Here is a 12,690-nt window from a genome sequence, read left to right as displayed (position 1 = left end):
TTTCAGCCAGGTGTCCGGATACTTTCGATCACATGGCGTATAATAAACTCTAAATGATTTCGAATGGTATCATGATCATAGCTAAAAACGACCATCTACAGTCATCTTCCTGAGACAGAACCCACATTTCAAATGATCTACTAACGACAGCGATGGGCTCAGGATGATGAGCAATGTGATGAGCAACTGGTTGCTGTCACAGCCGTAGAGAGCGTTTATCTGTACGAAACAAGTATAGCTGCCGGCATCTTCAGTCGACTGTCCTCTGCAGCGTTTTTCGTTACTTTCTTAAGAAATGTCGAACACAGGTGCTGACGTACAGCGGCATAATGGATTATTTAGCGTATAATAGTGTCGTGGACGAGAGTTCCACCTAGTTTGTTCTTCGCACACTGCCTGTGAGCTCGTAGTTGCACACAGGCAGTCGACTAACAGTCCCAAAGCTGGAAGATTTCCTAACAGACGCGCGTTTCTGTAGCCACAGATATGCACGGTGCCAGACAACGTCCATAATCGAATAGGAGAAACGGCCATATATGCTGTACGGTTAACGTCCTCTTCGTATTCGTGATCTCAGCCGTAGTATGATGGGCTCTTTCCTTTTCTTACACCACAGAAGCAGCTTATAAGGACAACAGACTAACAAGTCCTACTGCTGTGCGCTATTGTTATGAACATCGCACGCTGACCAAGGATTCACATATAACCACCAATACCAACGTCGTCATCACCATTATTATGTAAACTTATTTATATGTTATGTCCTTCAGCTATAAGCATAAATGTAACTCCTGCATATGTTATGTCATTCCATAAGAACGTCCAATTCGTATTTATTTCTTGGAATACACCCAAGAACATTCTCAGCCCATCGCCCATTTACTGTAGAGGCTACATATCTCAACCACCTGCATTTCAATTTCATGGCGGTCGTAATTACTTCTTCCAGTCCAGTCTGATACATACACCGTACTTTAAGTAACAAACATTCACCTCTACTCTTCAAGACTGAAGGTACTTCTACGCTCCAAGTATCCACCGACTACACCCTAGGAAAGAAACGTAAGAAAAAAATCCTCCAGAAATAGCGGCTTTCAGTGGGACGGGATATTTTTGGATTATTCGGTAATAATTATTTTGCAAAGTAATCAACTTTTTAGTTTTGAGCTCTTTCTCTGACATTCTGCCTTGTCGTAACGGTAGAGACGTTCCTCCGCCATAATATAGAAATTCTCTTGTTAGCAAGAATGTAAAATATTCCGTTACGTATGTGCGGCAAACTTTATTACGAAAATCGCAGTTACGCAGCTACGTTACTGGCCGAATACGTGGAGACCTGTGTGCTATTCATTAAACTAGAGAAATAAAATATTTCAACTAAAGTCCGCTTGAAGTCACGTAATTAAGTCTGCAAACACGGCTACTGCTAGAGCTACGAAATCAGACGATAGTTAAGAGGAACAAACTTACGTCTGTGGACAGTAAGTGAAGTCCACGACACGTTAGCAGAGTACACTCGTCAGGCGGATAGCAGCCGGCGGGAACAGGTGACGACCTGAAGTGGTATCTATATTGGCGTTCAGGGCTACAGATGCATTTTTTCAATGGCAGACGTCTGAGAGGTAGAAACTGGATATGGAAGAAAATTTCTTCAGCAGTATGTCATGGAAAATGAGTAGCTATCCTAGTGTAAACCCAAATTCTCGCCGGCCGGTGTGGCCGTGCGGTTAAGGCGCTTCAGTCTGGAACCGCGTGACCGCTACGGTCGCAGGTTCGAATCCTGCCTCGGGCATGGATGTGTGTGATGTCCTTAGGTTAGTTAGGTTTAATTAGTTCTAAGTTCTAGGCGACTGATAACCTCAGAAGTTAAGTCGCATAGTGCTCAGAGCCATTTGAACCATTTGAACCCAAATTCTCAACCGAATTTATCGCTGCGTAAGATCTTGCCATACTCTTCATATTCAGCCACCAACCCTGCAATTCTTTTAATCATCGTCGTCATCATCACCATCATCACAAGTACGGCAGAAAAAATTAGCTTGCTCAGAAAAATTACTTAAGCTAAAAAGTTACACATGCCGAGCTCGCAAATGTAGTTAACCAGGAAACATTAAGTTATAAGCTACACGAAGCGTAATCATGTTAATGTTCGCAAGTATTTAATGAACAGAAGACGAAAAAAAAAAAGTAACAGGCTGGCAAGAGTCTTAACCAACAATATATTTTTTTTATTAAGATATGGATTTAGTAACTTGCTTTGGCTGATTCCCTAAAGCAAATGCCATAACAACGCCTATCACCGAGACAATGAATTATGAAGGGCATTGCAGAAAATACTCTGAACGATGAGACAAAACTATTTCCGCATGTGTGGCATTGGTCCCAATATTTCATAAATCTGAACCACACGTAAGATCTTGTACTGTGACTATATTTCTGTTAGGAAGCATATAGAAAAGATGACATTGCTGTGACTGAAATTTACTCTTAAGTTGCGATCGTAAGTCTGCCTCAGTGAAATGGTGTATCAAATGGTTCAAATGGCTCTGAGCACTATGGGACTTCACTTCTGAGGTCATCAGTCCCCTATAACTTAGAACTATTTAAACCTAACCAACCTAAGGACATCACACACATCCATGCCCGAGGCAGGATTCGAACCTGCGACCGTAGCGGTCGCGCGGTTCCAGACTGTAGCGCCTAGAACGCCTCGGCCACTCCGGCCGGCAATGGTGTACCATCTGCAATGATTTGCAAGAGGAGTCCTAAGAGGATGTGTAGTAGCAATTTACGGCATGGACACTTTATAAGCCGGCCGCGGTGGCCGTGCGGCTCTGGCGCTGCAGTCCGGAACCGCGGGGCTGCTACGGTCGCAGGTTCGAATCCTGCCTCGGGCATGGGTGTGTGTGATGTCCTTAGGTTAGTTAGGTTTAAGTAGTTCTAAGTTCTAGGGGACTTATGACCTAAGATGTTGAGTCCCATAGTGCTCAGAGCCATTTGAACCATTTTTGACACTTTATACGTTGGCAAGGAAGATGACCCAACAGCGACAGTGCTTTACTCGCAAAGTCGCTTAAAATAGTCACTTGAAAGACGACATAAGGGATAGCTCGCCTTCAATGAACTCGATACGAATGAAGTCATAGAAGTTCTCAAATAGCAAAAAATTGAAGTGGAATAATGACTTAAACGTAACGAGTGTAAAATACTCCTTTATGGCTTGTTCGGTTTGCTTTGGTATGTACAATTAACTAGTTGGCCCTGACTTCAGTATTAAAGTCTGAAGAGTCTTGCAAGAATTCAATATTGCGTGATAACCACTAAAGGAAAAAATTCGTGTTGATAAATTTTCCATTTTTAAAAAAAATAACTGATGAGTTCTTGACAGACAGATGGCAAAAAGTTATTCTGTTCGATCTATGTCTCTTCCCTCTCCCTTCGTCCGTCCACTACTCTCTCTCCTTCTTCCCCTCCCTCTCTGTGTCGCTCACACACTCTCACAGGAACTCACAGAGGCGATTTTTCTTCTAACTGAAAGTGAGGTGGACAAACACCGTACAGCATTACTTGTTTACAAACCCAGTTGCGAAATAAAAGTAAGAGAAACACAATTCAGAGTAAATTGCTTGACCTACGGCTAATGCTGAAATTGTACAGAGAAACGAGTATTGTCCCGTAGTGTCAAGAGTGTTAACACTTTTTTCCTACCCCTTATATTGAAGCAACAATGAATGCTTCTGTTATGCGGAAGTACTTTACGTAGAGAGTTCAAGAAATTAGGTATGTCAGAGTGTACTGAAACTTTGTCAATATATGCAGTGAAACGTTTCCCAACAAAGATGAAAATTGTGTGGCTTCTGGTACAGCGTAAATTTCGCATCGTTACTCGTAGTACGCGACAGAACGACAGAAAGTGTGCTTTCACAGCTATTTTATCTTTTCTAGCAATTTTGATCTCCTCAAAAGTTATAGCCTTTGTATTTGAAACGTTTGTTTTATTCTGAAAAATAGTATTTGTGAAATTAGCCATATAGACAGTATCAGTCACACAAACGCACACGCACACGCACGCACGCACACACACACACATACACACACACACACACACACACACACACACACACACAGAGAGAGAGAGAGAGAGAGAGAGAGAGAGAGAGAGAGAGAGAGAGAGAGAGAGAGAGAGAGAGCGCGAAAACAGAAATGGATCAATGTTGTTACCATTATGCTTCATATGAAAGTAGTTGAGGAAGTTACAGAGTCTAGCAACTGTTTTGAATTATTACTTTGTCTGGAATACATCGATTAAGTTTTTGATCTCTTTCACCTTTAGTCTGTACTATCACCTATGCAAATCAACACATTATTCAACGATAGTGTCCGCAAGAACAAAGTAGATAATGCCACGGCTCCTATTAGGCTTCGTCAGATAGTGACACATTCTGGGGTGAATGGGGCATCGCGCACCGCCAGAGCTACTCCCGGCAACCTCAGAAAAAGTGTTCAGATTTTCAAACTAGTGAAACGAAGGAGAAATACTTGTCCATGTATTATATATGAACTGCCTTTTCTTTATGCTAACGCTATACGGTGTGAATCTAGTGCAGGCAAAGGCGAAGGTACTTACCAGTCAAGTTTGAATATACGCTTGAAGATCAGTGCCGAAGAAAATGTAAAAGAAACACTTTAGAGTGAAAGTAGGAAAATTTCAGCAAGAGCTGGCAACACCAGTTGAAAGACGTTTGTCCTTCAAGGACGACAGGTAAAATAAATTAAGATAACGGTATCAACGGCCTGAACAGATTTCGTAAACCACACACGGGAATCTGAAACTCAAGGTTTGAATTATGGCGGTGAAACCTAGCTAATTCATATGAAAATGATGTAAAATTAGAGGATTTTTACAATGATCAAAGATGAATGTTAGGATTTAATAGAACAGGCTGGAAAAAAATTAATTAAGCAACAGGGTGAATAAGAAGATATAATTATGAAGATGACGTAGGGGCGACTGTAACATTTAGTACTAGCTCTTTGCTGAGTTCCAAGAGATCTGAAACGACCGGACCGACGCCTAGACTGAAGGTACGTCAGAAAGAATACAGTAATAACAAGCATCTTTCAGCCGTAAGCAACGATGCACGGGAAGGACTACGCTAGACTTTTATCCAGTGGCATAAGTCAAATTTTTCACCATGATGATAGAATCGTTTAAAAATAGCATTTGGCAAAGTAGCCGTACAATCATCTTTGTGTATAACTGAGACTTCGGATCCACATGACTAAGTCTGAATCCGTTGAACTCAACTGAAACCCGCTGTGTTATCTTTCCTTCTATACAGAATGGAGATGGCATACTCGTACCTATCTCGTGTGGCTGTGATGAAATGCTGATCATTTGCATATCCAAGCTTGTAGTCCACATTATGTCAGTTAGGCGTTTTTTGCATGCCGTCTTCTTGCTATCGCAGTTTTAATGCCAACCAGTGTAATTGCTGCACATGGTTTTAGCGGGCAGAAGACCCGTGGTCTGGCACAAGACACGTGGTCTACCGGATAATGTCTTCGAGGCCACAACAGATCTACTTCGCTATTACTCTCACGAGTGGAGGGCTATGCTCTGATATAGTTACTTCGCTCTAAAGGTCGTGTATCAATCGTTGTGGTTTCAGCAGCAATGTACGTTAAAGGATCTCACGTGACGATTGGCAACGAGGGCGTTTATTACATGTGCAACTTTTTATTCACACTCACCATATAACTCTCGATGCAGCTCCCAAATCCATCCACATACAGTCTAACCAAAACAAGTAGTTAGGCTCACTTTTTTCAGTACACTTAAAGCAATAAGACGTCTATCTAGGTATTATCACAGAGAATTTAGAAACCTGAGCTTAAATTTATACTTTGAAATTACTGTTATGTGGATACATGCATGTGTGTGTTGAGTACGTACACAGCGTCGGCGTATTCACATCACATGCCGTCGATACGGGACTCAAGTTAACAACGCCACTTTTATGGGGTGCATCCATGAGGAAGGGGCTGACAAACGGGTCTCACATTTCGCAGTTTTTATTGGAAGATATTTCACTATTAAACTGAGACAGTCACGTGTACGAGTAACTATATTCTTATTTTGCCATACTCTCTAACCACATTATAAAACGTATAATTATTACATCAGTTGTTAGGTATGTGGTAGTTTCAGTACCTCGGTGGAAAAGTAGATTATTCACTGTAATGCTAGATAGTTGATGTTATGCAATTAGTCGGTAACGTTACACGATTTCCGATTTATTTCAGGTCTGATCTACGTATAGTTGCCTTATGAAGATATGGGTGCGAGTTTTTAAACACGTCGTGGACGATAGAGAAATGACGTGCTTTTGCATGTTTTCATGCGGCGTGCGCAACTTACCTGGAGCAGGTGTGACGCTCCCGAGCAGCCCAACCACCAGAAGGGCGTCACGAGGCCACATGTCAGAAGCAGACCAAGCGGAGGAGTGACTCGTTCTCTATCAGTCAGAACTCGTCAGAAAACCGCCCTGTCCGGTCGACAGCGTCATTTCGGTGTTCTACCGCCTTCCTGCATCCGCTCGCCACACGTCAGGCGTAAAGCAACACAGTTAGTGACGTGACGTCGGTGGAAAACACCTGCTGTGACGTCAGCTACGAAAGCTGCGCGCGTCCTCGCAGAGACGGCCACGTGCCGACGGCCTCGCCAGCGGTCGGCGCCGCAGTGACCGCTCCGCTGCGATCGCAGGCGGCGCTGTGTCGCCGGCCGCCGCGGCGCTCGCACCAAGTGCCGGCTGCGTGCGCAGTGCGCATGCCCGCAGGTACGACGCGGGACGGCGTCAGTCTCCTCCTCTCGCCGTTTCTGTCTCTCTCCCTCGCTCCCTCTCTTTCCGTTCTCTCTCTCTCTCTCGCTCTCGACATTTTTTCTACCACTGGTCTGCCCGTTTCGGAGAGCCCCTGTCCTGTCAGCAGAGGAAGTTAATGGTCTATTGTTCAGAATCAAACGCCTTTACCACATCGGGGCGAACAAAGATCGAGCACCCATTTATTTCCATTTGATTCGCCCGTAATACGGTAACATTCCGACGCGCATATTGTTCTGTCCGTAGACGGCCTGACAAAAGAATCTATCAAAAATCGGCACTCACAGCCATCTCTTCGACCCGATTATACGATTCTGGGACGCTGTAAATTTACTTTTTGCAAATGAGAAAAACGACGTCGCAGTAGTGGCAGCCGCATGATACCGAGGTGTACTCGCTTATGACTTGGGTGATTATCGGTGGAAAATTTCTGAACGTTTTCTGTATCACGCAGCAGAGGGATAGAACAGGCATATGGTGGCAGTAGACCACTTTGCCTATTGAGCCCACAAACCACAGAAATCACAGACGAAGTTTGTGTTCTGGTATGTTTTAAAACTAAGAACCTGCTTGTGGGTTTCTCATGTGTCTTTTACTAGGAAAGTAGTACATCACAAACCACGCGTGCGTCATATTTTATATCTAAATATTAGGAGTAAGATAAGTTATTTTCGGTAGTCTAAATTAAACTTTAATTTAGTGGGTGATCAAAAAGTCAGTATAAATTTGAAAACTGAATAAATCACGGAATAATGTAGATAGAGAGGTACAAATTGACACACATGCTTGGAATGACATGGGGTTTTATTAGAACCAAAAAAATACAAAGTTCAAAAAAAATGTCCGACAGATGTCGCTTCATCTGATCAGAATAGCAATAATTAGCATAACAAAGTAAGACAAAACAAAAATGATGTTCTTTACAGTAAATGCTCAATATTTCCACCATCATTCCTCAACAATAGCTGTAGTCGCGGACTAATGTTGTGAACAGCAGTGTAAAGCATGCCCGGAGTTTGCTGAGGCATTGGCGTCGGATGTTGTCTTTCAGCATCCCTAGAGATGTCGGTCGATCACGATATACTTGCGACTTCAGGTAACCCCAAAGCCAATAATCGCACGGAATGAAGCATGACGAAAGTGGCGGCTGAGCACACGATCATCACCAAACGACGCCCGCAAGAAATCTTTCACGCGTCTAGCAATACTTAGTTTTTTTTTCTTTTTGGTTCTAATAAAACCCTATGTCATTCCAAGCATGTGTGTCAATTTTTACCTTACTGTCTACATTATTCCGTGATTTATTAAGTTTTCAAATTTATACTGCCTTTTTGAACACCCGATAAATCAGAAATGCGTAAACAATAGTGGTACAGAAATAATTGATCGGTTTTTTGATGATGCAAGATGGGTCATAGAACCTATCATGCTCTGTTCACATGTTTGTGGGTTATATTACTTACAGGACACCGGTGTCTTTCCAAAGAGTCGCCTGAAAATTTTCTCTGATGTGTCGGCAGATCATCTGCAGTTTCGTTTTTTTAATGTGTAGCTGGAGTTAACCGGACAAACATTGCCTACTGTGTTTCACACGGTGCCCAGTGTCAACGTAAGCAGTAGATTTGTGTCCGTTTGCAAATATAATGATTTGTAGAGAGAAAAATTATATGTCCATTCGACAGACCTGCTAAAAATCAGTTTAGTGCGATAACTGTTATATCCAATAAAATAAGGAGTTTAGCCAGTACTCTAATAATGACAGCACCGCCACGACCCTCCCAAACTGCTGTCGCCATGCCGGAATTTACATGTGCTGTTAGTGGTGATCCATACTTGGTATGGGGATGTAGTAACCTAACTGCTGTTCAAGTATAGTGAGATATATGTCGGCACTTGTTTCACCCTCATCCTTATCTCATCACCATACAACACAAACGTGACACTTAACTGGGCATGCACTCTTTACAGTAGGCTACACTCAACTGATACGCTAACACTGCACATCATCAAGAGGGGGTGCTGTGTGCGGAGAAAGTAAAGCCTTTCCAGTTACGCAGCTGAACGGCTCAGCAGGACCTCTCTACCAAAAAATATTATACAAACTTTCTTCTCCTCATTCCTCAATGTGACACAGACGGTCCCGCCGACCCGTAACTTCCTCCAGTTACGGTACCGCTTACACTACGTGACACACATAACGTTTCTACCAGTCTTACATCGTCACGTCATTTGTAGTCCTCTACTGCAGCACCTCATGAGGTATTATCGATGCCCACACCGCGGCGCCTGCCGCGCCGTGGCAGGCCATTCCAGGCTCTCGCGCAGTGCTGCCCAGCTGTATTTGTGTATCCCTGTACTAAATTGTATGCGAACGCCAAGTTGACGGACGCTATTGTTCAAAACCTTACTGTTTCCCGACTTCGGTTGGAAGTCCTCATTTTATCGGACTCCTCGTCTGAGGATATAATTTGCATAATCGAGGCACAGAAGTGTTTCAACCAGCAAAGCTGGAAATGTCGCAACCCTGTGGTGGCAGCTCTTGGTACCCTTCGGTCTCCACACGGGGCCTCTGTTTCTACTGGTAACCATCGACAACCTAGGGCAAGTCGGCGCAGCTGCGTAAAGGAGGAAAATTGAAATTCTGCGTTCAGTGCTACATATCTCACGACAGGGACGATTGTCTGTTTTGAGAAAAGACTAGGCATATCGAATACATTTGCTCAAATAATCTGTGAGGTCTGCCTGTTGAAACGGCCACACATTCTTTTGAGGCAATGGCTGTCCATCAGGTAGATGTCAACGATGCCGCTCACCTGAACCACTCGGTTTCTGATGATACATTACCCGTTCCAATCTGCTACAGCATTTTCACTACGCATGGTCACCCTCAACGTCCGTCAGTACTTCTGCGTGAGCCAAAGAGATCTTCATGCAGCTGCGTATTGAGAACCAAGATGTCCAATTCCAGGTGGATACTGGGGCTTTCGTTAAGTCCGTCGATAGGTGGACGTTCAAAAAGCTCAGCTCCTCATGACTTGAAGCCCCAACACAGGCCCTCAACATGTACGATGGGGACTGTATCGCTCTCTTTGGCAGATGTCTTCTACAGATGTGGTACAGATTTAAAATTAAAGGCGGTTCATTAACGATACTGCATTAACATATTTGGCACGATGCCTCTATCTTCGGCATTCAGACCTCGGATAATATGACAACAATGAACTCCACATCCTCCACAACAGAATCACAAAAAAATGGCTCTGAGCACTATGGGACTTAACTACTGAGGTCATCAGTCCCCCAGAACTTAGAACTACTTAAACCTAACTAACCTAAGGACATCACACACATCCATGCCCGAGGCAGGATTCGAACCTGCGACCGTAGCGGCCACGCGGTTCCAAACTGACGCGCTTAGAACCGCACGGCCACACCGGCCGGCTAGAATCTCAAAGCTCAGTGACATAGTCTATCAGCTCTTTGAGGATAATTTTGGGTTAACCCCACATTACCTTGAAAGATACTGCCCATTACGATTCATCACAGCACGTCACGTACCCTGGGCCATTTGAGAGGAAGTGACAGCAGAGTTTAGAATCATGCAGGACCTGGAACTTATCACGACCATCTGTGTCAGTCAGTGGGCGTCACCCTTCCTCTGTGACAGAGAACTCAATGAACCACTCCACCTACATGCAGATTTTGAGTCCACTGTCAATGTAGTGTCTGTCGTGGATTCATACCCTATTCCTCATCCTAAACAGTAAGGACCCGTGGTCTAGGGGTAGTGTCTTTGATTAATAATCAAAACGTCTTCGGTCCCGGGTTCGATCTCCGCCACTGCCTAAATTTTGATAAATAATCAGCATTGGCGGCCGAAGACTTCCGGCATAAAAAGTCAACCTCATTCTGCCAACGGCCTTGTCAAAGAGGGCGGAGGAGCGGATAGAGGTTCAGGGCACTCTCCTGTCCTAGGGGTCCTAGGGGTGGGAAATTGTCCCTAAAGGCGGAAGAATCAGCAATGATCAACGACATGAGGATGCAGAAGGCAATGGAAACCACTGCATTAAAGACACATAACGTGTATCCACAGGACATGTGGCCTGTAATTGTAGAAGTGTCATGATGATCTCTCCATTGGCAAAAGATTCCGGAATAGTCCCCCATTCGGATCTCTTGGAGGGGACTGCCAAGGGGGAGGTTACCGTGAGAAAAAGGTTGAATAATAAACGAAAGGATAACGTTCTACGAGTCGGGGCGTGGAATGTCAGAAGCTTGAACGTGGTAGGGAAACTAGAAAATCTGAAAAGGGAAATGCAAAAGCTCAATCTAGATATAGTAGGGGTCAGTGAAGTGAAGTGGAAGGAAGACAAGGATTTCTGGTCAGATGAGTATCGGTTAATATCAACAGCAGCAGAAAATAGTACATCAGGTGGAGGATTCGTTATGAATAGGAAGGTAGGGCAGAGGGTGTGTTACTGTGAACAGTTCAATGACCGGGTTGTTCTAATCAGAATCGACAGCAGACCAACACCGACAACGATAGTTCATGTATACATGCCGACGTCGCAAGCTGAAGATGAACAGATAGAGAAAGTGTATGAGGATATTGAAAGGGTAATGCAGTATGTAAAGGGGGACGAAAATCTAATAGTCATGGGCGACTGGAATGCAGTTGTAGGGGAAGGAGTAGAAGAAAAGGTTACAGGAGAATATGGACTTGGGACAAGGAATGAAAGAGGAGAAAGACTAATTGAGTTCTGTAACAAGTTTCAGCTAGTAATAGCGAGTACCCCGTTCAAGAATCACAAAAGGAGGAGGTATACTTGGAAATGGCCGGGAGATACGGGAAGATTTCAATTAGATTACATCATGATCAGACAGAGATTCCGAAATCAGATACTGGATTTTAAGGCGTACCCAGGAGCAGATACAGACTCAGATCACAATATAGTAGTGATGAAGAGTAGGCTGAAGTTCAAGACATTAGTCAGGAAGAGTCAGTACGCAAAGAAGTGGGATACGGAAGTACTAAGGAATGACGAGATACGTTTGAAGTTCTCTAACGCTATAGATACAGCAATAAGGAATAGCGCAGTAGGCAGTACAGTTGAAGAGGAATGGGCATCTCCAAAAAGGGCCATCACAGAAGTTGGGAAGGAAAACATAGGTACAAAGAAGGTAGCTGCGAAGAAACCATGGGTAACAGAAGAAGTACTTCAGTTGATTGATGAAAGGAGGAAGTAAAAACATGTTCCGGGAAAATCAGGAATACAGAAATACAAGTCGCTGAGGAATGAAATAAATAGGAAGTGCAAGGAAGCTAAGACTAAATGGCTGCAGGAAAAATGTGAAGACATCGAAAAAGATATGATTGTCGGAAGGGCAGACTCAGCATACAGGAAATTCAAAACAACCTTTGGTGACATTAAAAGCAACGGTGGTAACATTAAGAGTGCAACGGGAATTCCACTGTTAAATACAGAGGAGAGAGCAGATAGGTGGAAAGAATACATTGAAAGCCTCTATGAGGGGGAAGATTTGTCTGATGTGATAGACAAATAAACAGGAGTCGATTTGGAAGAGATAGCGGATCCAGTATTAAATCGGAATTTAAAAGAGCTTTGGAGGACTTACGGTCAAATAAGGCAGAAGGGATGGATAACATTCCATCAGAATTTCTAAAATCATTGGGGGAAGTGGCAACAAAACGACTATTCACGTTGGTGTGTAGAATACATTAGTCTGGCGACATACCATCTGACTTTCGGAAAAGCATCATCCACACAATTCCGAAAACGGCAAGAGC

General features: G+C 43.6%; 1 protein-coding gene across 2 annotated transcripts in view; it reads right to left on the bottom strand.

The window, feature by feature from the left end:
• LOC124795298 overlaps positions 1–6,773 on the bottom strand; it is a 604,282-nt gene extending 597,509 nt beyond the window's left edge. For both annotated transcript variants that reach the window (XM_047259261.1, XM_047259271.1), the window contains exon 1: positions 6,422–6,773. In XM_047259261.1, the coding sequence (XP_047115217.1) occupies positions 6,422–6,482 (61 nt within the window). In that variant the 5' untranslated portion in view covers positions 6,483–6,773. The remainder of the gene's footprint in view (positions 1–6,421) is intronic.
• Between the last annotated feature and the right edge of the window lie 5,917 nt (positions 6,774–12,690).

The sequence above is a fragment of the Schistocerca piceifrons genome, chromosome 1, assembly GCF_021461385.2.
Source record: "Schistocerca piceifrons isolate TAMUIC-IGC-003096 chromosome 1, iqSchPice1.1, whole genome shotgun sequence".
Classification (NCBI taxonomy): domain Eukaryota; kingdom Metazoa; phylum Arthropoda; class Insecta; order Orthoptera; family Acrididae; genus Schistocerca; species Schistocerca piceifrons.
The sequence above is the reverse complement of the archived record's forward strand: the minus strand, read 5'-3'. Positions and strand labels throughout refer to the sequence as shown.